This window comes from Centroberyx gerrardi, unplaced genomic scaffold (genome assembly GCF_048128805.1).
Source record: "Centroberyx gerrardi isolate f3 unplaced genomic scaffold, fCenGer3.hap1.cur.20231027 Scaffold_49, whole genome shotgun sequence".
Classification (NCBI taxonomy): domain Eukaryota; kingdom Metazoa; phylum Chordata; class Actinopteri; order Beryciformes; family Berycidae; genus Centroberyx; species Centroberyx gerrardi.
Genome location: NW_027605196.1, coordinates 237,924 through 264,855, shown reverse-complemented (window position 1 = coordinate 264,855; position 26,932 = coordinate 237,924). Strand labels below are relative to the sequence as shown.

Sequence of the window (26,932 nt, the reverse complement as noted above, 5' to 3'; positions counted from 1 at the left end):
CATTGATATTCTTGTATTGAAGCTGCCAATATCAGATATTTTGTGCCGATATTGTCTTTAAATGTCATTAAATTTGACCATTTTCATGCCACACAATTCCCAAAAATGACAAGTATTCAGTGTTTCCCCCAGAATGTTCTTCCTGTCAGGGTGGAAAAGCCTCTGAAACAGCATTTAGAGCATCATGGGACACTAAAACTCTCCACTGACACCAGACTGATGAAATTCTTTTAGGGTTAGCAGCTCTTCAAGGCAGCGAGACCCACCACGTCTGTTCAGTGGTAGGGAGATGAGAGCATAAGGAGCAGAGCAGAGCAGAGCGGGGGGCAGGGGGGCGTCACAGGGACATGAGAGGAGGCGGCTGCGGTCGGTATCTGGTCGGTGATTTCAGCCGACAGAAAACACACTTGGTCAGCAGCTCTGAAGTCTCCAGCCTGGACACAGAGAACGGCTTTCCACACTCTTCACACTGAAACCAGACACAGGTTTTAGTTTCTAGCTGTACTGTAGTCAGTTAGCTACGGAGCCCCTGAAGTGACATGGTGCGTTTGTTTTTTATGCGCTTCTGGTGCAGATGAGAATTTCTGGTGTGACCCGCCCAAGCATGTGCATATGTGGGAATCTTATCCAGAATGGCAGCGGAGGAAGATTTGTTCGCCTTCTTCGGAACACTGCAATTTCAAGATTCAAGATTCAAGATTCAATACTTTATTGCCATACAACCTTATTTGTAAGGAATTTGTCTCAGTGTGCTCATAACAGAACATTAACAACTGGGACCACAAGCATAATATAACATACAAACATGACAAAAGCACATAAGGCACATGATAAAATACATGACAAAAACCCCACCCCGCCTCATAATTAGAAAGGTGCATACATCCATAGATGTAAGACTTAAAGCATGAAAAGCACAAGAGTTGTGTCCAAGTGGCAGATGACCTTAGAGGTATAATAAAGATCTGGGGTAAAGTGACCAGTGCATTAAAAAGACTATTTCCTCACTGCATTGTCAACTGATATGAGATGCTGCTGTGAGCTTGGGGAGCCATTCCACGGAAGCGTAATGCATTCACTTGAGAAAAAAAAATTTGCCCTGTTTTTCTGAATTAACGAGATAATTATCTCAGAATTCTGAGAAAAGTTTTCATGGAAAAAAAAAAAGTCTGTTCTGTTTTTCTGAATGAACAAGATAATTATCTTGTTCATTCAGAAAAACAGCATTTAAAAAAAAAAAAAAAATTCTGCTGTTTTTCTGAGATTATCTCGTTAATTCAGAAAAACAGAGCATTTAAAAAAAATTAAAAAAAAATCTGCTTTGTTTTTCTGAGATAATTATCTCGTTAATTCAGAAAAACGGCAAATTTTTTTTTCTCAAGTGAATGCATTACGCTTCCGTAGGTCCTACAGTAAGTGCTGTTGAGGAAGCGGAGGATTCCCTCTTGAACTAACCTATCTTCTTACCCTTCTTTAAATAAAAAAACAAAACAAAACATTTCAACAAATGCTACTTATTCCTATTAAAAGGCTTAGCTGATGAAGACTGTGATGCACAATTGAAAAAAAAAAAAAATGGAATTTGAAAACATGACTACCAACTGATGTATTATCATCCCTAAAGTTTAAACACTGAAATAGCAGAGAAATAAGGGACCTGACATGCACAAATAAAACCACTGGCCTATTGCAAAACAACCAGAAATGATTTCTCTTGTGCACCAGATAGTTTCTCGTATGCACCAGAAACACATAAAAAAAAAAAAAAAAAGCAGCATGTCACTCCAGGGGCTCCGTAGTTAGCTGATGCTCTAATTCAGGCAGTGATCTGATGGTGAATAAAACCATGACCTCCAGTAGGTCAGTAGATCAGTTAAATACTATTAACTCTGATGTGTACTGTGACTTGATGTCATAAAGATTCACATCAGCTTTAAAAGGAGGGTAAAGTCAGTTAAGGTGAGTTTACTCTCCACTACATCACTCTATCTCGTGCTACAGACAGAGCAACAGTAGAATAAACTTTCCCAGATCACCAACACAAGCAACCAACAGTAAAGAGGTCAAGGGTCAGATTCACCATCAGTACCCAATGATATAAACACATGATGCACAAATAACTGATTATGTAAGCAGGATCATAAATGACAAACCAGACAAAGCATAAAGAGATTTTCAGCGATATGAAGGAATTTCACACTCCGACCATGACGATGTGAATTCCCGTTCCGTGACTCCTCCTCTTCTCGATCACCTCAGGGGTTTCCTCCAAGTTCTCTATGTTCCATAACCTGAGAGTGCCATCCTGCAGAGAGAGAACTTCACTCTCTTCATCATCCTCATCATCATCATCATCATCATCATCACCAACAATGTGACCAGTTTCATCCATCATGTGAGTAGTGAATGTAGGCTTATGGCTCACTGTGCTGAATAGCGTCCTTTTCCTGGATCATAACTTGTGAAACTTAATGGCAGCTCAGCATGTTGTTACTGTGTTGTGTTTCTGCAGGTGGGGATACTGGGACACTGGAAATTATGCTTGTAACCACTGGACAACATTCCCAGAGGTGGGAGTCGGGTTGGGATGTTGGGAATCATATTTGTAACTAGGGTTCGACTGAAACTGATATTTTTTGGGCTGAAGCTGCCAACAGCTGATATTTTCCACCAATACTCAGTATCTTATCTAAGTTTGACAATTTTTATGCCAGAAAAATAAAAAAAAATGGCTTAAAAAGTATTCAGTGTTTCCTCCTGAACTTAACCATGTCAGGATGGAAAAGTCTCTTTAACAGCACTTAGACCATCATGGGACACTAAACCTCTATTACTGCTACTTCTTATAATAATAATGACAGTAATAAAACATTAATGCATACTGGTATGGAATCCCAGTGTAGTATTCATCAATCATAAATATGTAATCAAAGTGCATCATATCCATCTGATCAGAGCTGGACACTGGCTCACTGGGAATCGTGTGTGTAACTTCTCTAACACTCCCAGTGCTGGGAGTCTGGGCAGAGTGGACTGGTACCTTGGAGGCGGAGGCCACCCACTTCTTGTCAGCGCTGATTGACACGTCTGTCACCCAATCACTGTGGCCCTATGACAAAGTCAGAGAAGCAGAATATGAGCCGAGCATCCAAAATCATAAACAGATTATATGATGGCTCTCATTCCAAAATAACCCTACATATATCCATTTTGAGAAAAAATTGCTTCTTGAAATTTGTCTCTCAGCAGATCAAAATTATAGATCCATAAATCCATCCTAAAAAACTTTGTGTCTCTCTCCTGCTCCTGTGGTGGAGAAATTGGTCTCTCTCCTCTTCTACGATGGATTTCTCCCTGTATGATTGTTGAACGTCTCTTGGTGCAAAATGGCGGCTCTAGAAAGAAGCCCTCGCTCTTTGATTCTGAGGGACTGACACCAAAACCTGACGTTTACCGCTGATGTTTTACATCCTGAAACATTTTCAGCAAAATAGACCAAACTACTAAATGGACACAGAAACGCAAAGTACATCACCAATAGCTGATTTTAAAGTGTTCTAGGCTGGATTTTCCTTTAACTAGAGGAGAAAGAAACATGACATTTTGGCCTTCATAGGACGAAATGTCATGTTTTTAGTATTTACTATTTTAGTATTTAGCATATAAAATCAGCTTCAGCGAATGTCCCGATGAAGGCCAAAATGTAATGTTTCTTTCGTCTCTAGTTAAAATAAATATTTCTTTTAACAGAGAGAGTGCAGCGCCCATCCATTTCGCAAATTTTACTTTCATGTCAGCGATCATTTTGAAAGAATGATGTTTTATGGATTTTTCATGGAGTTTTAAATGAATAGCTCGTTTTGGATCCAAGCTCCTCCTACGATGAGTTCAGCACACAGCATGAGGTCAGACAGAGCAGAGGGGCCCAGCAGGCCGTGGTGAGTCACCTTCAGGATGAGAGTATGGCACAGGGTGGACATGTCCCAGACTGCAACAGTCCTGTCATAGGAGCTGGACACCAGGAGATTTGCTGAGGAAACATAACAGGATGCATTTCATCAGATGAACAACATGAAGGAGTGCAGGAAAGTCTAAATTCGCTGAATCTGAATCTTTCAGGTGGAGAAAGTGTGAAGTGTGTCAACACAGGCAGCAAACACCACCCATCCACCCATGGTGGCAATCCAAGATAATAAAAATCAAAAATCTAAGTGATATTCATAGTAATACAATCAAGTCTACTCACAAAAATGTCTGCTGCAGTTCATTTTTGGTAGATTTTTTTTGGGATGTGGGCGTTCCATTGAGTTAAACACGTTGCAACGAAATATAATCCCGATGTTCCACTTATTCCGATGCGACGTGAACGCAGCATGAAGCTCCTCAGCACCGTGAGAGTGAACAGGTTTAGTCTGGGAACTGAACCCTCGACCCCGGCAGTGCCGGTGCCTTGCTCTTGGGTCTCACCGTCAGCAGAGAAGCTGCAGGAGCTGACACTTCCGTCGTGTCCTGTCCGGAGCGACGCCCCGCCGCGGGACCAGAACGCCCCCGTCTGCAGATCCCAAAGCTGCAGGGTTTTATCCCATGATGCCGTGGACAGGAAGTGGCCATTGTTGGTGAAGCAGCAGTTGGAGACGACGTTGCTATGGTTACTGAGAGTAAGACAGGAAAACAGCAACATAGAAAGACAGAGAAGAAGAAATTATCAATAATATTTATGTAGTATTTATTTAACTACACCTAGAGAGGCGGGGCTAAGCATCAACCCAAGGAGTAAAAGAAAACCACAAATAAAAAACAGTTGAAATTCCCAGCAAACACAATGAAAGCAACATAAGAAATCTAAAATCAAGGCAAGAAACATAAAAGTAAAGTAAGTAAAGTAGGTCAAAAACAATGATAAAACATCATTACACAAGTATATAAAAGGTGATTTTAAAGATGATACAGATTTAGCAGCCTGATCCAAAGTCTAGAAGCCTTGATGGAAAAGAACCAATCACCTGTTGTTGGAACTTTGGAACAGCCAATAGGAAGCTGGTTCTGGCTCACATGGGGTTGAAAGGTTAGTGATATAGGTTAGTACCAGACCCATCCCTGCCTTCATTTAACTTCACTTGTATTTGTATTGTTTATTCCAAATTGCCATCCATTTCATTCAGTCTGTAAAGGTTGTTTTCATTTAGTCAAGCATCCAACTCATTACTGTCCTTTAAAGAGTGCTACAATTTGTTTTAAGGTGGTAATCCTACAGATCCTCGTTTTTATTTAGTCTCCATCTTTGTCCCTCAGCCTCACTGTGGTGTTTCTGCTCTGCTCTTCCCACAGATCACCTGTCAATCAAACAGTGTGGGCAGAGCTTGGATTTGCTGTTGATGCAGTTTGAGTTTCTCTTTTCTCTGTCTGTTCATCCATGGTGGCTATCACTGCTCATGCTAACTACCCAGTTCTTCTTCTTCTTCTGTTTATTCCAAACAAACTGGAAACATAAAACGCATCACTTCCTGTGCGGCAGAGGATTTTTCCCAGGAAAGAGCAACCAGACACCGGCTGTTTAGAACAGACAGAGGAGAAGCTTTATGAACTGGATATAGGTTGAGTTGCTGTTGTGTTAGAGCAGTCAGATAGAGAGGAACAGAACTGACATTTATTTATATAATACTTGGATTATTACTTAAATGTTATGCTGTCAATCAATTATCCTGTGCAGGTGATGCTGTTTGGTGCGGATCAGTCTGTGATCTTCTGTCCGTTCCTCACCTGTTGATGGACACGGTAGTTTTTTGGGCCACCAGGTCCCACAGTTTGATGGTCCTGTCTGCAGACACTGTGGCTATACGCTGGCTCTGGGGGTCAAACCTGCACCGCGTGACGGTGGACCGGTGAAGATCTGGGATAGAAAACAAACCCACCTTAAAGACAGTAATAATAATAATACTGTACACAGACATAAGGCAGCAAGACTGAACATGATTTTCACAGACTTTTCCAGGATTTTTGTCAAATTCCCAAACTTTTCAAGACCTGGAAATGATCTAAACCATTTGAAATACTCTTAAATAAAATTGAATATTTAGTTAAAGGTCCCATATTTTAATCTTCTTTAGCAATTTCACATAGATATGGTCTTTATAAAACATTTTTGAGGTGTATAGCTAAAATAAAGCAGCTAAATCCAGCTTGTGCAGTGTGGGGCGGAGCTGCTGGTTTACCGGAGACGTGGTGGAGCGTCTGGCCGCTGGCTGCGTCGCTGACGTACACGCCGCTCTGCAGATCTGCTGCACAAACTACCAGCCGCCCGTCACACGACACGCTGCAGGAGGTCAGCAGGCCGGCCAGGCTGGACGTCCACTGCACACACACACACACACACACACATATAAGCTACACACACACATAGAAACACTTACAAACACTACACAGCTGAAAAGGAGTTATGTCTGCTTGGTGGCAGGTGAGGATGAGAGGAGGAGAGGAGAGGAGGAGGAGAGGAGTTACCAGGGTCTGTCCTGTCTCCAGGTCCCACGCAATCATCTTCTTATCCCAAGAGACTGTAACCATCCTGAGGGAGAGAGAGAGAGAATCTATTCAACACTGACTCCTATTCTACTCACTTGTTCTGTCAAGCAAATTTTAAGTGAACTTTTGAAATGTCACAAAAATAAAAAAGTGAATTAGTTGTGTTTCCATCAGCTGGGTGGAAGAGAAGAAATCGGCTTCCTGGTCATCAGAAAACATCTTTCAGAATCAGAGCATGATAATCAGCACTAGTATGTGCAAAGAAATTAGGGGGTTGCAACTATATAGTAAATGATATGATGTTAAATTGAACGTAATTTTCTGATGTTTGTCTGACGACTATATTGTAAGAAAGTTTATCTCTGCTTCTAATGGATTTATAATCTGCTTGTAATGCATCTACGCACTTCATGTAGAGTGTTAGCAAGTTCTGTGATACTGACATTTTATCAAAACTTGCAATTCCCATCTTTAAATTCATTAAGGATGCTGAAACCTTCAGTGATGAAGGAGAGGAGACACAGAGACACGGACAGAAGAAGGGGAGGTAACTCAGTATGTGGGCTGTGATCCTGATGTCTAGACCCACTGTATCTGTATCTGTAAGAAGTCAGTGTTTCAGGGATGAGGAAGAGGAGGAATGTCTCCTTGCTGCCCAGGCATTTTGGAAATCCAACAATTGAGGTTTTAACAGGTTTCTGTTAAAACTGAATCAAACTGGAAGAAACGCTCAACTACAAGAGGCATTCACTTGAGTATAGAAACAGGCCCAATTAATAGTGATTTTATAAAAAAATAAATAAGAGTGAGCCACCCACAGCCACACATACAGTACATACAGTATTACTAATGAAGCTCTTAGTGCAAGAAGTTCAGGCAGGAAGACAATCCCTTTCACTTTCTCGCTCTCTCTTCGCACACCGGGTCTCTGGCTCACAGTTACTGTCATCCAGTGAACACCTGTGGTTATCTCTCAGGCTTTCTGTCAGCCAATGATCTTGCTTGGCGGGTGATACCTTGCCTACCTGTTACGTCTCCTTGCTGTCATTTCAGTGTTTGTTTCCCATCCATGGCTCCCCAGGGGGAATCTTCGGAATAGCATTTATTTACAGGGTTTTATCTCCTATAAATTATTTCCTGCGGCGCGGTCAACACCAAAGCTCTTGTCTTATATATTATAAACATCTGTCTTTTGTGCATCACCTTTTGTGTCTTCCTTGATTGAAATACTATTAATAGTTGTATTTTTCTTCGAGCAGCTCTATCCCGTTTCTTTAGTTGGTTTGACATCTCCTTAATAAACCTCCACTCAGTCATTTTCCTCCTTAGTAAACTGTGGCTGGGCTGGTGGGAGGGTGGTGACGGCATGTCTGGCTGTGAAACAGTGAAAGTGGCTGGTGACTTTTGGAAGCCGCTCTGGGTGATTTTTCTAAACTCACCTGTTCCTGTCTGGGATCACAGCACATTCACTGATGGCAGCTCCATGACCTCCATCAAACACCCTCAGCGGGACGCAGCGCTCGGCGTCCTGGAGAGGTCAAAGGTCAACATGACGTACTTCAGCTCCTTGTCAGCATCGCAGCTATTAACAACATTACCATGGGTGTGTTCGTGAAAGCTGAGTTCAGAGCAGTGATGTGCTGGAAAGTTAAAGTGGTTAAACTATGACCGCCAGTCAATGGTTATTATAAGTCAAACAACCACCAATCTGAACATAAAACAGTCAGTAAAACATCAATTTATGCTTTTTTACCCTTTACCCTCAGCTTGATACCTCTTAATATGATTTACACCATGAATTTACATCATAAAGATTCATGTCAGGCTAAAATGGAGGGGAAACTGTAAAGTTTGACAAAAAAAAGTCTGACCAGTAAACACTTCGATGACCAAATGCATTTAAAAAAAACATTCAAAGTGCATGTACATTTCCTTTTCTCTTGATGTTTTTCTCCCAAGACCTATAATAAAGCCATGTAGATATATTTGTGATGTAAGTTACGTGTGAATTCTTAGAACAGAGAAGTAGGCTGTGTCACTCGTCATGTGACTGGGAGGATACCAGGCGCCCTTAGACGAATGCACCCACAATGGCGACATCCCCTACCCACCCACCCACCACACTACACCCCCGCCTCCCAACCGCAGCACCTGCAGTACAACCTCCAATAAAAAGCCTCCTCACTGCTCCATGGGCCAATCAGAGGGGTTGATCAATAGGGAAGCGATGGCATGCTTATCTCACGATACGATGTAATAAATAAAGGTTCAGTGACAACAAAGTCTGACTGTGCAGAATTCTGTTTATTTCTGAGCCACAATTTTTCCTAGCGATGGCATTGGCTGCTAGAATGTAAACAACAATTTAAAAATGTCACACAAAAATGTCAAAGCACAAATAATATAATTTGGATGGAGAGCTTGTGAAATTGTGATGGTCAAGCGTCTCATTTGTGATTACTACAGCAGAATAAAATTTAGATAATATCGTGATTCATTTGTAGCGATACCAGGGAGACATTTGCAGAAAGCCCACAACCTTTCTGTTGCTTTCTTGAATCAACACCAAATGGCCTATCACAACAAGTGGCCATAAGGTGTCGAATGGACACAGTCCATGGCTCAAGGAGTTGAGTCTATGCCAGCCAGAGATGTCTCCACAGGACAGCTCAGGAAATTAACGACAGGATACCAACCCGGCGAAGAGGTTTGAAACGCCATCACACATTCCACAATTAACGACCTTTATCTTTCAGCCATCAGGAGGAGAAGGACTCAAGAACTCAGGAATACTAGTGAACTATACAATCACACATCCATACTTAGGCCCATATATATGTTGAAGATGTTCAATAGCTAAAGTTACATGCATAGACCATGATGTGTTAAATGATTGAAGTGTATCAGATATTCGTCCAGAGACACTCTCCTATTTTCATGGTCCTACACTGCCACCTTGTGGTCATTTATAGCAACGACATGTCAGTATAAAATGTCAGTGCGTCCAAATGTCTTAAATGATTAAATTATTTTTCTCATATTGATCACGCAGTTAGAGACACAAGTCACATATATGAGTTAACTTGATGGAGACTTTATAGCCACAGATTGTACCAGGAAGGTTTATTTGATGTCCTTATATTGATGTGCTAGCTATATAAGTTTGAATGTAAGTTAACAGGTTTTTATTATTTCGATCAATTGACAACAGTAATTGGTGGAGATGTAAAATACCGACATATTATTTTAAAAGGAATCTTTATTAAGATCACTTAGTAATAGATAACAAAATAAAATAGACTAGAGGAATGATTCCTCTTGCATTCCTTTCCCCCCTCCCTTGAAATCTTCTCAAACAAAGAAATTAATTAGTAAACAGAAAAAGAGCGCGAAGCGTGATTTGCATGGCAAACCACGCCTGAGAATTCAAAGAGCTATAAAATGTTCTTATCTGGGTTTTCAGAGAGTTCAACATTCCGCCCTCGCCAAGAAACCTGCTGAAGCCAAGATCAACAATTTAGCTACAATTCGACTTTAGCTGAAACTTAGAGTTTGAACCTGGAGTTAGAGACGTCTTCTCCAGATGAACTTAAGAATCGTGTACATGAAGTCTGAACCTCGCGTCTAATAGTTAAGAAGTTATCAACGCTCGGCCAAGCGAAGATCATTTTCGAAGCTATTTAGGAACGAGATCATTTAGTTTTATAACAGTTAGCAGAGCTAGAAACGTCAACTCTTCCAAGACCAGCAGTCAAACACTGGTTCAACATCGCCGCAGTGTTCCACATCCAGAGAGGCCTGTTGTCTACAGCTGTGAAAAGCCAGTAGCGCTGCTTGCCTCGACGTGACGATAACACATCAGAGACCAGCTGTTCCACCAGTGTCTGCCGTTGCCAGGTAACTGGCCACGCCGAGTCCGTCTCTCCGAGCTCAGCGGGACCAGACAACCCGACCGGCAGGACTTCTCAACTGAACAAAGTGATGATTATCCACGTCTTTACTGCTGAGAGTTGATGCAAAAGTTTAGATTCAAATTACTTAAATAGATCAAGAAAAGTTAGGCTTTTATAGTCTAGTTGCCCCGTAGCTTTCCGCCTCGTTTCTCTGGTTGATTGATCCATACATACCTCCATTTACTGCTGCCAATTCTTATTCCCATATTTCATTATCATTTCCCTTTCATTCTTAATTTGTTTCATTGCATTTCATGTCTATTTTTAGTCTATAGTTTCCGTGCTTCATTCTGGTGATCAATATACGTACCTTATATTGCTTATCTCATTGAATTTGTTATGCTTGTATAGTTAAATAAATATTCCCATTTATTACAGAGAAGTTGTTATGTGTTTCCTTACTTGCAGAGTAAAGTAATCCCTGTATTGAAAAGATTTCACAATCTTTAGACTGATGACTGATTAGTATAAGTAAAGGTCCTTCATCTACGAAGGTGGTGCCCCTTACGAGTGTAAATTGATATCTTTATCAAAGTTTCATATTTTCATACCTTTACTAAATTCTAGATTTGATAATTTCGACTCTACACGCTACACATTTTTCTGCCCCACGATACGTATTGTCACATTTTTCGTCCCATTCCTATTGATCAATGAACATGAGGATCAGAGATAGGCCAGATAGACTGGGAGGAGGTGGGAGGATGAAATGGGAGGAGACGCGAGGAGATAGGAGGAGGTGGGAGAAGGTCAGAGGAGCCGGGGTGACTGAGGAGAGGAAGGAGTGGAAGAGGTGAGAGGAGACTGGGAAGATGGAGGGATAGAGGAGGTGGGAGGAGGTTGGAGGAAGTGAGAGGAGCCTGGGGGACTGGGAGGAGGCCAGGATGGAGGAGACAGGAGGAGGTGGGAGGAGGAATGAAGAGGAGGGAGGAGAAGGGAGGAGGAGATAGTAGATGGTGGGAGGAGGAGAGAGGAGGTTGGAGGAGCCTGGGAGAAAGGAAAAGAGACAGAAGGAGGTGGGAGGAGGCAGGGATGGAGGAGACAAGAGGAGGTGGGAGGAGGAACGAGGAGCAGGGAGGAGGCGAGGATGGAGGAGACAGGAAGAGGTAGGAGGAGGAATGAGGACGAGGGAGGAGGCATGGATGGAGGAGAAAGAGGAGGTGGGAGGAGGAATGAGGAGGAGGGAGGAGGCGAGGGTGGAGGAGACAGGAGATGGTGGGAGGAGGAGAGAAGAGGTTGGAGGAGACTGGGAGGAGACTGGGAGGAGGTGGGAGGAGCAGCAGGGTGTGTAAATTATAAATCACAGCAAACCCCTCTCCTCTCACATCCAATCAGGTTTCAGCCTAGACTCGCGGCCTAGTTTATAACAGCAGCAGGGGAAGTGACATCACTTGTGGAGGAGGAGTTTACCCAGAGGACGGCGGTGGAGTCGGAGGAGCTGCTGAGGATGCGGCTGTCGTGGAAGCAGAGGTGTGCGGCGGTGAGGCCGGCGCTGTGAGCTCTCAGCACCTTCACTGGGACCTGCAGAGGCAAAACAGGCACAAACAAACACAGAGGATCCGTATCTGTGACCCGCCGTGTGAAACAACGTCAACTTAACATAACTGCTGACAGGAGCGATGCTTTTACTTCACTTTTCTTGTTGTGGCACTTTCAGTTTTCATGGCACCCTGTTCATGCTTGAGGAATGTTCTTATTTTACTGTTGCAAGTCACTCTGGAAAGGAGAGTCTGCTAAATGCCTGAAGTGTAAACTGATTTGCAAATATGTAAAAACATTTGTGAACAAAAGCTTTTCAATTTTCATTTGTACATAAACAATAAAATTTCTAAAAATACAGTATGTTTCAATATTTTCACACAAACATGTCCATCTGCATAGCTTAATTGTATTCACAGCCTATTTGTGTGGATTATTTTGAGATTGTTCTAGCCTGTAATCACCAAGGAATCCACAAATGCTAGATGCAATAAGCTTATGTATTAATGAAAAGTGAAAAGCATTTATCGACAAATAAATATTACAAACCAGTTTACACTGCTTCAAATGGTGGGTTACAGACACAAATCACTCTGCATTTATATGTGTGTGTGTGTTGTCTGATAGATATTTCTTCATCATGTGACATTTGTTTTTGCCTCCTTATGATGTTTGATATTGTGCAGCTTCTCCATAAGCACTGCATCAGAAACTGTCCGGTTGTAATGTTTAATTAATTGTGTTGATTCATACTTTAGCTACTTTGTTAATTAATTTTGTTGTTGTTGTTGTTGTTGTTTCAATTAACAGAACCTGGTTTGGGAAAGGTCATACTAGTACGTTTTAAATGAGCTAAGCTACCTTTTGCTTTTTATTTTTACTCCAGTACTAAAGTGAAATGTCAGCAAAGTAACAGCACTTCTGTTTGAATGTTTTGTAGTCTTTTCTCCCCTGCTTGCCAATGTAACTAACATGTTTAGAATGGGCGCCACAGACAGACATTTAGCGGTGTTTAACTACCTGGTTCTGCTGGTTATTTCCACGTTTGAATCTTTCTGCCAGACAGAGTTGGAGGAGTTCCGTTTCTCCGCTAGCTAACTGCTAATGTTACTTTTACCTGAGACTCACGCTCCCATACTCCTTCCTCCTCCTTTTGGTCCTGCTCCTCCTCTTTCTTCTCCTCCTCCTCTTCCTCCTCCTCTCCTCCCTCTGTGGGATCATCCAGTGATAAAGGGTCGATGTTTTTTAAAGCCATTTTTCCAGACTTGTAGAAAGTTCGTGTTGAAGAAGCTAGCTTAGCTTAGCTTAGCTCTCTGCTGTTAGCAGCCGATGCTGACAGTTACCATAGCAACAGTCTGAAAGGTGTGTGATGCTGCGTTCAGGTGCTGTGGGAAATAACCAAAAATATAACATAACATAACACATGATAACTCCAATTATTTTCGACATTGACCATTTAAATTCTAGTTTACATGCACATGATTTTATGTATCCTTTATTTAAGCAGAGTACCGGTAGTCACGTTGAGATTTGCATCTCTTTTTCAAGTGGGCCCTGGTCAAGAAAAGTTGCATGTTTTCCAAATTCAGTTCTTATATTTGGAACATGATATGAAATATAGTTTTGTGATCTCAGATTGTAATGTCCTCCTCTTCCTTGCTTAGCTGCCTCAGAATGACTTTGTCCAGAAACAGATACCAGAGTAATTGTCTTCTAATACGAAGGCAAAGTTTCAGATCCTCTCTCTCTCTCTCTCTCTCTCTCTCTCTCTCTCTCTCTCTCTCTCTCTCTCTCTCTCTCTCTCTCTCTCTCTCTCTCTCTCTCGTTGAAGCTGTTACTTTCACTTTCACTTTTCGGACGCAGATTATTTGACGACAAAAGGTATTGTAAGCAACATTTTATGTGACAGTTTACACTGTATTATATTTTAAAGACTCAGCATATCTTTTATCATACTATTACCGCATGCGATTATCTTATTTAGCCTGTAAAAAGAGGAAAGTGCGTCTGTCTGAAATGCAGCAGTTTAGGTTCAAAACACAACTCAGCACTTCCAACGGTTTTCCAACATATTAGTGTTTGAGTGTTAATGAAGTCATCTAATAAGAGCAGAAGTAGTAGCAGTAATTTGACGTGTTGCTTTCTGAACGTGTTTAATCAGGACACAGCCTGCAGGTTTGAGGTTTGTACACTCAGTGTATATGTGACATGTTACTGACAGAGTGATCACAGCACTTTAAGTAATATATCCTGTAAAGGAAACTTTATTCTAATGAATCAGTCCATCTAACAGCATGTTGGGTGTGTTTGTGTAAAGGTGTTCGCTCCACTATGAGTCTGTCTGAGGAGCGAGAGGAGGGGCTCCCTCCCTGTAAAACCACTCTGTCTGGGGAACATGACAGCCAGACCAAAGCTAAGAGGTAAGATGAGGATCTCTAACTGTCCATGACTGTTCTCCATCTCAGAGCCTAGCAGTGAAATCATTAACCCATCATTATTCAGAGTAAAAGCTCTTTTTTCTGTTGTGTTGAAGCCCAGTCCAGCAGGAGAGACCAGACTCCCCTGTACCCAGCTGTGTGTCCATGAAGAGTGACGAGTCCAAGGATTTATTTTTTGATTTTAAAGAACAGCATTCATCAGACAAAAAGTAAGTTGTTATTAGCATTAAAACATGTAACATTGTATTCTTATTTTTACCATTACTGTATTTATCCAGGAAGTGTTTTTCTTTGCATACATGCTCTTTTGCAGCATTGCTCTGCTTCACATGCATACAGTTACAGATATTCATACCAGAGCTGCTCAGTACAACCACAGTCTTCTTCTGTTGGTCACTGAGCAGCTCTACCAGAACAATCTGGGGGTTGAGTTCATTGCTCAAGGTCTAATTGGCGGTAGTTGCACAGGGTGGAGAAAGAGTTACATATTCACTGTGATTTTCAAAGTTGGTACTGGGAATCAAACTGGCAACCTGCTGGTCAAAACTCTGCTTCTCTAACATTTTTACTGCCACCACCCTGTTTTATCAAACCTGAGCAGGATCCAGCAGGAGAGAGCAGACTCCCCTGTTCCCAGCTGTGTGTCCATGAAGAGTGACCGGTCTATGGATCTTCCTCTTCTGTTCAAAGATGGACAGCACTCTACTGAGCAAAGGTAAGAATTGAAAACATATGAGTTATTATTCGATTCTACTGAACAGAGGAAATAAGTCATGATACTCTGTTGATTTAGTTTCTTCTCCCAAAATATCACATCCAATAATCAGAGCTGCGTTTACAGTAGAGTTCACATTGTGTTTCTACTACGATCCATCATGACAGAACACCTTTAACCACGTGTGTGTGTGTGTGTGTGTGTGTGTGTGTGTGTGTGTGTGTGTGTGTGTGTGTGTGTGTGTGACATTATATGCCCTAATACATCATGTTTTCTCTAGAGTCCACCAGGAGAGGTCAGAGGTTCCCAGTGGTCAGTCTGTCCAGGAGCTTCAAACAGACCTGAACTCCATATTTATGGTGTGTAAATGTACAACAACACATTTTATCTCAGCTACAAATGAAATGCAAAACAACCACTCTGGTCATAATAGTCTTCATGCTTTCAGTGTATGCCAGATAGATCTGATGTTTAATTCAAATATTATTCTGTTCCAGCTGCTTGAGGAGAACATTGTCACTTTTGTGAAGAACGAGCTGAAAAGGTTCCAGAGGGTCCTGAGTCCAGATTACCCAGAATGCTTAGAGAGACAGAGGGAGGATGCGGAGGATGTGGACAGTGAGGAGGAAGAGCAGAGGAGGAGCAGCAGAGAGGCTTTTCTGCAGATCACACTGCACTGCCTGAGGAGAATGAAGCAGGAGGAGCTGGCTGACTCTCTGCAGAGCAGTAAGAGGCTTTTAACAGGTTTAACATGATGGAGAGGGGAAATGGTGGGAAAATGGGAGATGTTTACATTCACTATTCTGCTGTAAATATAGACATTTCTCAAAAAAGATCTATTCCATTCCAGATTGGAAGGTAAATGAGCACAATCCACATGAATCATCTGCTAAAACTGTTGATTTGTTCATGTGGCTTAAAATGCTGAACACAGTATTGTTCATTAAAAAAAACACCACCACAGTTGCCTTTCACATTCAGCTGCACACACAGTCAGGACCTGTTTGTCCACCAGTGATGAGCAGAATAGATGCCATGGGGTTGGGAAAAGTATGTATTCACTGAGAAATGTTTACACTCATATTTACCACAACATCAACTCATTGACGTTATTTGTTCATTCAGGAACTCCTGCTGCAGTGTGCCAACGTGAACTCAAATCTAATCTGAAGGAGAAGTTTCAGTGTTTGTTTGAGGGGATTGCTAAAGCAGGAAACCCAACACTTCTGAATCAGATCTACACAGAGCTCTACATCACAGAGGGAGGGAGTGGAGAGGTCAATGATGAACATGAGGTCAGACAGATTGAAACAGCATCCAGGAAACCAGAAACACCAATCAAATGTGAAGACATCTTTAAACCCTTACCTGGAAGAGATAAACCAACCAGAACATTGATGACAAAGGGAGTGGCTGGCATTGGGAAAACAGTCTTAACACAGAAGTTCACTCTGGACTGGGCTGAAGACAAAGCCAACCAGGATATACAGTTCACATTTCCATTCACTTTCCGAGAGCTGAATCTGCTGAAAGGGAAAAAGTACAGCTTGGTGGAACTTCTTCATCACTTCTTTATTGAGACCAAAGAAGCAGGAATCTGCAGGTTTGACAAGTTCCAGGTTGTGTTCATCTTTGACGGTCTGGATGAGTGTCGACTTCCTCTAGACTTCCAGAACAACAAGATCCTGACTGATGTTACAGAGTCAACCTCAGTGGACGTGCTGCTGACAAACCTCATCAAGGGGAAACTGCTTCCCTCTGCTCGCCTCTGGATAACCACACGACCTGCAGCAGCCAATCAGATCCCTCCTGAGTGCGTTGACATGGTGACAGAGGTGAGAGGCTTCACTGACCCACAGAAGGAGGAGTACTTCAGGAAGAGATTCAGAGATGAGGAGCAGGCCAGAAGAATCATCTCCCACATCAAGACTTCACAAAGCCTCCACATCATGTGCCACATCCCAGTCTTCTGCTGGATCACTGCTACAGTTCTGGACCATGTGTTGAGAATAAATAAGAGAGGAGAGATGCCCAAGACCCTGACTGAGGTGTACATCCACTTCCTGGTGGTTCAGTCCATACAGAGGAACGTCAAGTATCATGGGAGAGCTGAGACAGATTCACTCTGGAATACAGAGAGCAGGAAGATGATTCTCTCTCTGGGAAAACTGGCTTTTGAGCAGCTGGAGAAAGGCAACCTGATCTTCTATGAAGCTGACCTGACAGAGTGTGGCATTGATATCAGAGCAGCCTCAGTGTACTCAGGAGTGTTCACACAGATCTTTAAAGAGGAGCGTGGGCTGAACCAGGACAAGGTGTTCTGCTTTGTCCATCTGAGCATTCAGGAGTTTCTGGCTGCTGTTTATGTCTTTCTGTCATTCATCAACACTGGTGTCAATAAACTGTCAGAAACTCAATCAACATCCTGGCGGTCTACACTATTCAGAGACAAATCTAACATCAAACACCTCCACCAGAGTGCTGTGGACAAGGCCTTACAGAGTCCAAATGGACTCCGCTTCCTCCTGGGCCTTTCACTGCAGACCAATCAGACTCTCCTACGAGACCTGCTGACACAGACAGGAAGTGGCTCACAGACCAATCAGGAAACAGTCCAGTACATCAAGCAGAAGATCAGGGAGAATCCCTCTCCAGAGAGAAGCATCAATCTGTTCCACTGTCTGAATGAGCTGAATGACCGTTCTCTAGTGGAGGAGATCCAACAACACCTGAGATCAGGAAGTCTCTCCACAGACAGACTCTCCCCTGCTCAGTGGTCGGCTCTGGTCTTCATCTTACTGTCATCAGAAGAAGAGCTGGACATGTTTGACCTGCTTCAGAGGAGGCTCTTCTGAGGCTGTTGCCAGTGGTCAAAGCCTCCAATATAGCTCTGTAGGTGCATACATAACTGGATATATTCAATATATTAAATGTAATATTTATACAGAAGAGAAAAAAATATATATTTTCAATCTTGTTGTATCTCTTTATCACTAAATGTTTCTTCAGGCTGAGTGTCTGTAAGCTGTCAGAGAGAAGCTGTGAAGCTCTGGCCTCAGTTCTCAGCTCCCAGTCCTCTAGTCTGAGAGAGCTGGACCTGAGTAACAACGACCTGCAGGATTCAGGAGTGAAGCTGCTCTCTGCTGGACTGGAGAGTCCACACTGTAGACTGGAAACTCTCAGGTAAGATCAGGTTATGATGCTTTTGTCTAACAATAGGTTGTAGCTATAATATTGCATGCTGTTTCTTGACATGTTCATAATTTTTCTGCATTTGTCAAACAAAATTGTTTAGTTCGGCATGAACTCTGTATGATAAAATGTATTGTGTTGTATTCCTCTTCTTTTCTACTCTGTTCCTTTAATTGTATTAAAGGGCTGGACAGGGTTAGAGCATCACACGTTTGATCTCTGAAACACCAAACGTTCTCTGTCCAAGTGTACTTGAGTAAGACACTGAACTCCTTCCTGCTCACTGACAGAGAGTCACTCTGGAAAGATAATTATCTAAAATATAAAGGAAAATGTTCTGTCTATTTTGTCAGGTTGAATCAAAACAAGCTCACAGAGAAATGCTGTAAGAAGTTGTCATCAGTTCTCAGCTCCCAGTCCTCTAGTCTGAGAGAGCTGGACCTGAGTAACAATGACCTTCAGGATTCAGGAGTGAAGCTGCTCTCTGCTGGACTGGAGAGTCCACACTGTAGACTGGAAACTCTCAGGTCAGTATTCCTGAACAGGGGTGGAACTTAGAGATTTTGGGTACTAGTGGGCTGAAATTTCTACAAGCCCGGAGAAATTATTTCTAGCCCAGTACAGATAATGTAATATTCAAGTTTATTGAGACAGATAATTTTCTAAAGTTACACACTTAACATCAAAATGACAAGTTTGTGTTCTTTTGTATATATCATATTTTATTAATGCTAGATCAGTATAAGTGATGTAATGTTCAAGTTAACAAGATAAACTACAAGGCACTCAGCAGAGTGCAAACATCCACCAATGCTGAACAATTCTCCAACTTGCGAAGTTGCAGCCATAACGGTTTATGTTTATTTATCATTTGTCTTCTGGGTTTGAGTGATCTTTGTATCTGACTCGGCTGAGATGAAAAATACTCACTGCTGGCGAGCGGGCGAGTGTTATTTCCAGCTCTGTTCCTGAACCTGTAAAGGTTGAGCCTGCAAGTTTAACATTGAGATTTAAGAGCCATTTTACTTAAGTAATGTTCAATTTAAGGAAAACTTATAAATATTCAAAGTCAGTGTTCTTCTCATCCAGCTTTTCATACACAGCCATAATAGCAGTGTCTAAAAAACACAGAAATCAATTATATTAAATAAAAGCGAGTAACATTTTCATATCTGTACATCTCCATTGAGGCTGAGCTACTGTCAGCTGTCAGAGAGAAGCTGTGAAGCTCTGGCCTCAGTTCTCAGCTCCCAGTCCTCTAGTCTGAGAGAGCTGGACCTGAGTAACAACGACCTGCAGGATTCAGGAGTGAAGCTGCTCTCTGCTGGACTGGAGAGTCCACACTGTAGACTGGAAACTCTCAGGTAAGATCAGGTTATGATGCTTTTGTCTAACAATATGTTGTAACTATAATATTGCATGCTGTTTCTTGACATGTTCATAATTTTTCTCCATTTGTCAAACAAAATTGTTTAGTTCGGCATGAACTCTGTATGATAAAATGTATTGTGTTGTATTCCTCTTCTTTTCTACTCTGTTCCTTTAATTGTATCAAAGGGCTGGACAGGGTTAGAGCATCATATGTTTGATCTCTGAAACACCAAATGTTCTCTGTCCAAGTGTACTTGAGTAAGACACTGAACCCCTTCCTGCTCACTGACAGTGACTCTGGAAAGCTAATTATCTAAAATATAAATGAAAAATATCTATCTATTTTGTCAGGTTGAATCAAAACAAGCTCACAGAGAAATGCTGTAAGAAGTTGTCATCAGTTCTCAGCTCCCAGTCCTCTAGTCTGAGAGAGCTGGACCTGAGTAACAACAACCTGCAGGATTCAGGAGTGAAGCTGCTCTCTGCTGGACTGGAGAGTCCACACTGTAGACTGGAAGCTCTCAGGTCAGTATTCCTCAACCTGTTCAACAGACGACCATTTAAATCCTGCTTTACATACAAGTTACTATCAGCAAATAAACTCCTAACCTGTGGAGGATTTTCTCTGTTTATGTAATTTTAAAACCAGTTGTAATACCAACATTTAGCAACACTTCCTATCCTCTATGAATTATTTTCCATGAGGACATTTCATTCTTTCCTCTCCTTGCTGCCTCAGTTGTTGAAACCTAAAATACCAGAAAGGACTTCTGATATTCTGTCACAAAGTGAGTGGAGAACTCTCAAACTGGAGCAAATGAAACCACAAAGCAGATCATCTAGTCAACTGTTTGTATTTGAGGCAGTTACAGTTTTGCTAGCATTTGACTTAATTATCGCAGCTAATTTCACAGTAGTATACTAATGAAATCTAACATGTGGCTTCTTTTCTCTGTGTGTGTGTGTGTGTGTGTGTGTGTGTGTGTGTGTGTGTGTGTGTGTGTGTATGTGTGTGTGTGTGTGTGTGTGTGTGTGTGTGTGTGTGTGTGCAGGCTGTCAGGCTGTCTGCTCACAGAGGCAGGCTGTGCTTCTCTGGCCTCAGCTCTGAGCTCCAACCCCTCCCATCTGAGAGAGCTGGACCTGAGCTACAATCATCCAGGAGACTCAGGAGTGAAGCTGCTCTCTGCTGGACTGGAGGATCCACACTGGAGACTGGACTCTCTCAGGTCTGGAGAGGCAACATCTGCTAGAAGGCTGAGAGCTGGCACACATTTTCTCTGTCATGCTGAGAAGCTGAGGAGTATTGTTTGATGTTTAATGATGGATATGAGTGATGCTGTACGGAAAATTATTCATCAGGAAGGTTATTTAATGCCCATGTTTCCATTACCAAAGAGAATATGCCGGTCTGACTTTGTTTCCCCCACAGTGTGGACCATGGTGGAGTCCAGAGGTTGAAACCAGGTGTGAGGAAGTGTAAGTATTTAGTTTCATTCATGAAATCAAAGCAGCAAACATTCAACTACTTACATGTAAAGTCTACACAGCAGCATGTGACATCTATTAATTCAAGTCCTACTGAGAATGAAGATGATGGCTGATATAATGTGTCATTATGAAACTATTAAGAAATTAAAGGTCAAGCTGTTAATAAATCAACAAATAATGAACAGGTCTATTAGAATAAATAGTTTCTGTATTGTGTCTTGTTCTCTCCATCAGATGCCTGTGAACTCACACTGGACCCAAACACAGCAAACAGGAAGCTCTTCCTGTCTAGAGGCAACAGAAAGGTGACAGAGGTGGAAGAGGAGCAGCCATATCCTGATCACCCGGAGAGATTTGACTACTGGAAACAGCTGCTGTGTAGAAATGGTCTGACTGGTCGCTGTTACTGGGAGGTCGAGAGGAAAGGAGGGGTTCATATAGGAGTGACTTACAGAGGAATCAGTAGGAGAGGAGAGGGTGATGACTGCAGGCTTGGAGGGAATGAAAAGTCCTGGAGTCTGTTCTGGTCTGATGATCGTTACTTTGTCTGGCACAATAACAGAGTAGTATCCACAGGAATCCCCTCCTACTCCTCTAACAGAGTAGCAGTGTATCTGGACTGGCCTGCTGGCTCTCTGTCCTTCTACAGAGTTTCCTCTGACTCACTGATCCACATCCACACCTTCCACTCCACATTCACTGAACCACTCTATCCTGGGTTTAGGTTTAGGTCGTTTGGTTCCTCAGTGTCTCTTGTCAGATAGAGGAGGGAGAGAGAAACACTCACACTGCTGACCAAACACAGCTGCTGACATGATAGTTCACTCTGTACAGGACCACACGCACACAGCTATTCCTTAAAAATGAGAATATTAATGTTTGCATTCATATCACACATGTACAAGAAAACAGATATTCCAAATTTTATTTGGAAAATGAAATGAATGAGATATTTAACCAGACAGAATTAAATGATTGTTGTTCACCTGAGAGTCTGTTGTTGATGATTGACAGGTTAAAATATCTTTCCTATGAACCTTTGTTTTATTTGGTATTTTATTAATGTCACACCAAGCTAAACATCTATCATGTTTCCAACAATTTAAGTTAAAATTAACATTGTCTGATTGTACTGGTTTCAAACAAGCACAGTTTCAAACATTTTATTTTATACTTTTTATTGTCAACATTTTTTTTTTTACTTCATATGTGATTATAATTTTGCTAAAATCAACCAATATCTTGTTCCATAGTTGTATAAATGAGGAGATGAGTTTGTTCATAAAAGTATCGACAGTTGACATTAAACAAATCTTATCCATACTGGTTATTTCACTATTATTTAATACTAATAACTGTATATAATAATAACGGTATATGAGGAAATGTGAGATGAGTGTGTGCGTAAAAGCACGATGATTGAAATCTGTCATGTTTTAAATATCTTAGACTTTGTTGTCGTTTTGTGCTTTTGGTGAAGTGTGTGTCCATGTTATATCATCAAGTGCGTCTCCATTTCCCCCCTGAATATATTGTCATATTTCATGAATAAATACAGACACTGATTTGGTTGTTGTTTCTACTCCAAACACACAGTTTTGCAGCATGATGTATTTCCTTTGTACATCAGGTTGTTAGATTGCTGTGGATGCAGATCAGCTGTCTGTTGGCTGAAGGCTTCAGAAGTCCAGATCTGAAACTGAGCTGACAGCAGCTGAGAATGATCCAACCTCTGCATGGTCACCTTCTGAAAAATGGTTTTATATATATTCCTTTAGGTTTCAATTAGACATATTCATGATGGACTAACTTAATTACATTCCTTCAGTAGCTTTTGCAGTCTCATTTTTCCTCTACAGAGCTAAGTATAAAAAAAATCACTGAAATAGCGATACTAGTCTTTTTATACTGAGCGGACCCGGCATACAAGCATTTCATAGCTCTGTTTCCCTGTGTATGCTGTGTATAAGACAAATAAACAGACTTGAACCCTAAGTAAAAGAAATAATGACTTTTATGAATGGCAGGTCATGCAGCTCTATGTGAGAGCGCTGTTGATTTTGTTGCTGGAATAAGTTTTTGTTCCATGGTTCCAAACTTTACCTTCAAGTTTAATGAAGTATTCAATGACTTTAGTGTTAATAATATACATGTAGCACTTGCAATACAATGGAAAATGTGACAAACACTTGCAGTGTGCCGAGCTTTCCGCAGCACTGATTGAACCTTGATGCACCGAGCGTTACCTTCATTTCATCCACAAAATGCTTTCCACGTGTTTCACTAAATAGATTTCATGCCACAAAACTTTGATCATGTTAATACAGTTGCATAAATCTACACAATTTAATTTAATATAAGATCATTTCGTACATGAAATTAAAATATTGTCTTCATTTTCATCCAGGAAATCAAAAGACAAAAAATTCAATTTTGTGCATGAAATGAAGCGTTTTTGTATTTTGTGGATGAATTAAAGTATGATAAAAGTCTGGATTACAGCATTAAGTGATTTAAAATAGCAGCAGTAGAACTTAGTGAGGCACGAGGAAAAAAAAAAAAAAAAAGTATCAGGACTTTATGAGAATATATACCAAAAAGTTTGAGAAAGTGTGCAGTATGAAAAAGGTGAAAAATGATAAAACTGGTTAACATGACTTGACTGCAGCATCAGAGAAAAGTCCTAAATCTCTCAGCCAGCTCTGATTGGTCGATCATGTGTCGCTCATCCTGGAAGTAAGATTTTCTGGTTTGATTCTGTACATGTTATATAAATCTTTGATTTAAATATATTTATTAAGGACAATAGACAGCTGTGTATGTTTAATACCCCATTTGCTCTATTCTTATTTATATTCTATTTTTCTTGCTGTATCCTGTTACCATCTGCTGCTTCAAAGACCCACAAGGAGTAAAAGTAAAAGTTCATTTTTAATACATTTTTTTGTCACCAGTATATTAAAAAAATATTTTCCTAGATTTGTTGAAGAATGTGAAACAAGATATATTAGATTTAACTAGATTCGTCTGTGTGTTTATCAACCACTGTGCAGTTATCAGCAGTAACAAACACACCAACACCATGTGATAAACATTTTATTTTTAAAAAAGAACAACAACTAGTCGGTTATCTAAAATGAAAGCAGCAGTTTGTGTACAGAGTGTTTTCACGCTGGTCGTCCTCACAGAGGACCCAGAACCTCCTGTTTCACCACAGCTGCTTCGATCGCACGCTCTTCAGCCTGGAAGGAAAGGACAGACAGTGAGACACGATGCAGCAGACCTGACAAGTCTCTTCTGCCCGGCTTCATGTCTTTCCTCTGCACTTCTCTACCATCCATGGTCATTCTGGGGTCACAGGAATATTTCACTGTTGTCACATGGAAAGCTCGCAACTCCAATTTCTGTAATTTTCATGTTTTATCTTCAACTGAAGGATTACATGTTCCTCTAAAATCCTGCGAGCCTTGGGTTTCTGAAACCTTTTCAAAACAAACTGGACAGACTCAGAATTGCACGTTCATCTGCTAAAGACAAAGCTGCTTCTTAGTTCATGAAAAGTTGACATTTTGGACATTTGGACATTTTTTCACCTGACAGAAAAGATTTGTTCCATCTATTGTCAGGGTGCTGTGACCTCTGACCCTTGACCTCTTTACTGTTGGTTGCTTGTAAAGTTGGTGATCCAGAAATTGAAGCTGATTCTACTGTTGACCTTTTGAATTCACTCAGATAATGTATGCTGAATGTATTCCTCCATAATGAACTGTGATGCTCTTTAACAGCTGACACTACATTATTTCTCAGTGATTTCCAGGCTGTTGCTCTGTGTGTTCTGACTGCTGGACGGTTATAATAACCCAGGACCTCCGTGACCTCTGACCTTTTCAGCAGCTCCTCTGTCGACGCCTGTCCGGCCTCGCCGTCTTCGTCTCCCTCGCCGTCTTCCGAGCTGCTGCTTCCCTTTGTGTTTGTGCTTCTTGTGCTTCTTCTTCTGGGGAGAAATAACAGGAAGTCAGAGGGGAGGAAGCAGACCGGAGGTTTTATTTGACACAGAACGTCTTCGGCTTTTCTCCTCTACCTTTTTCTCCTTCTTGTGTTTGTGCTGCTTCTTGGCCTTGTGCTTCTCCTTGCTCCTCCTGCTGGGTTTCTCCTCCTTGGCGGGGGAGCAGAGGGAGGAGGCGCCTCCTGTGGCTGAACGGAGGAACAACACACAGTTTGGTCAAGTGCAACCTCTACCAAGTTTCATACGCAGAGAGAAACCTGTTAAATATCCTGACCTGTTTCACACAAAAGCAAAAGGAAAGGGATGACCAATCAGAATCGAGCGAAGAAGGTTTTCCCGCAGCCTGTTAGCAACATGCTAACACATCTAACTGCTGTAAACAGCTTCTGTAAAGCTTCATCTCTGTAACATGATGTTAGCACAAACTGAGGCAGAGTCTGAAACTGGCAAACTCAGCTGACTGTTCTTCTCCTGACAGGAAGTTTAATTCAGCGACACAAAACAAAAACAGCGCTGGGCGGTGACGTCGTCTCCCTCTGACTGGTGTCACTGATTGACATTCTGTGTAGCCAATGAAAATATGAGCACAGGAGCCTCACGGTCAACCAGGAAGCACTGACAGAGAAAAAGGGGAAGGTGATCCCCAGACCTAAAACATGATTTGGGTAAAATGGTGGATTTAGGTCTGGCCTCGCAAGACTAGACTCCGTACTTCTGGAAATAATCTCTAGAGCGCCACCTACAGGAGTGAATGTCAAAACCTGCTGCTCTGTAGCTCTGTTGAACTGATTTCAGGATTTGCAGAATCAATTTTGAATTAACCTCATCAGAATTGATGAGGTTAATTGAACATCGTTTTGTTTTTAGATTTGTTTAACCAGGACGTTTCACTGAGATCAAAAGTCATTTTCCAGATGTGACAAAGACAGCAGCATCAAGACCAGACACGTGCAAAATATATATTTTACATATTATATAGTGAGTGGCTGCAAGACGCCCTCGAAAGCAAGAAGGGCGAAAGTAAAAGAGAAAGTAAAGCAGAAGGCAGCTGGAGGGACTCAAGACAACAGGTGAGAGGCAGACTGGGGAGTCAGACGGTGGCAAGGCAGCTGACTTACCTTCATCATGCAAGGAAAAAAATAGATTTAGTGACTTTATCTTAAAATATATCCAATAAAGATTGTTACATTTTGTTTAGAGTCTTCAGCTTGTACTATTAAGATAGAAATATAATAAGATAATTGAGTATTCATTACTATATTATTGTATTTAATATTTAGCACAGGCAGACAGAAATGCAGAGAGATGAGGGGGAGAAAGAAGAGGACAGTGAGACAGAAAGACAAGAGATGGAAGCAAATATAACAGATGAGTAAAGTAAAGGGATATAACAACACCGCATTGCTGCACTCCTAAAACACAGAGATTCTTCCACAGACTGTTTGACACTGTAGATGCCCCTTTTTTCATTTGAGCCCCTGAAGAACTCTCTGCACGTCCCTGATCAAGACAAACAGCATGTGACACGGACATGAGCAAATATACAATCAAATCACATTAAAAGGTAAGAAAAGACAGACTTCACTATATGAGCGTTCAGAGGCAGTAACATACAAATACAATCACACTTATCAAACCCAAACTAATGGCTATTAGAACAGCTATCCGAAGTATCATAGTGTTTATAGCGGATGCTTTGCAACACCCGTCCCTAGAAGGGCTTTTGTGAAAATAAGAGATTAAAACAGTGAGGTAAAAAGAAGGTAAACCG

At 41.5% G+C, this 26,932-nt stretch overlaps 1 protein-coding gene, 1 long non-coding RNA gene and 1 pseudogene across 2 annotated transcripts; 1 reads left to right on the top strand and 2 right to left on the bottom strand.

Annotated features, from left to right (window-relative positions):
* Positions 1 to 337: 337 nt before the first annotated feature.
* On the bottom strand, positions 338 to 13,206 carry LOC139930076 (WD repeat-containing protein 88-like). Its single transcript, XM_078282303.1, has 11 exons — positions 13,144 to 13,206; positions 11,883 to 11,993; positions 7,959 to 8,047; positions 6,499 to 6,562; positions 6,213 to 6,351; positions 5,761 to 5,890; positions 4,468 to 4,652; positions 3,948 to 4,030; positions 3,041 to 3,109; positions 2,207 to 2,305; positions 338 to 469 (listed from the first exon to the last, which is right to left on the bottom strand). The coding sequence occupies exons 1-11, from the start codon at positions 13,204 to 13,206 to the stop codon at positions 338 to 340; spliced, it is 1,164 nt and encodes a 387-aa protein (XP_078138429.1).
* A 609-nt stretch (positions 13,207 to 13,815) lies between these two features.
* On the top strand, positions 13,816 to 22,720 carry LOC139917374 (uncharacterized; annotated as a pseudogene).
* Positions 22,721 to 24,067: 1,347 nt separating this feature from the next.
* Positions 24,068 to 25,111, bottom strand: LOC144538181 (uncharacterized). Its single transcript, XR_013504100.1, has 2 exons — positions 25,039 to 25,111; positions 24,068 to 24,397 (listed from the first exon to the last, which is right to left on the bottom strand). It is a non-coding gene; the product is annotated as an uncharacterized LOC144538181 (long non-coding RNA).
* Between the last annotated feature and the right edge of the window lie 1,821 nt (positions 25,112 to 26,932).

What these genes read in the sequence shown, in the direction of transcription:
- LOC139930076 (XM_078282303.1), bottom strand. Translation starts at nt 13,206, where the DNA reads ATGGCTTTAAAAAACATCGACCCTTTATCACTGGATGATCCCACAGAG. An exon ending in TGGAGACAGGACAGACCCTG is followed by an intron (nt 6,352 to 6,498) that starts GTAACTCCTCTC and finishes GTGTGTGTGCAG; the next exon opens with TGGACGTCCAGCCTGGCCGG. An exon ending in CGGGAATTCACATCGTCATG is followed by an intron (nt 470 to 2,206) that starts GTCGGAGTGTGA and finishes GTCTGGTTTCAG; the next exon opens with TGTGAAGAGTGTGGAAAGCC.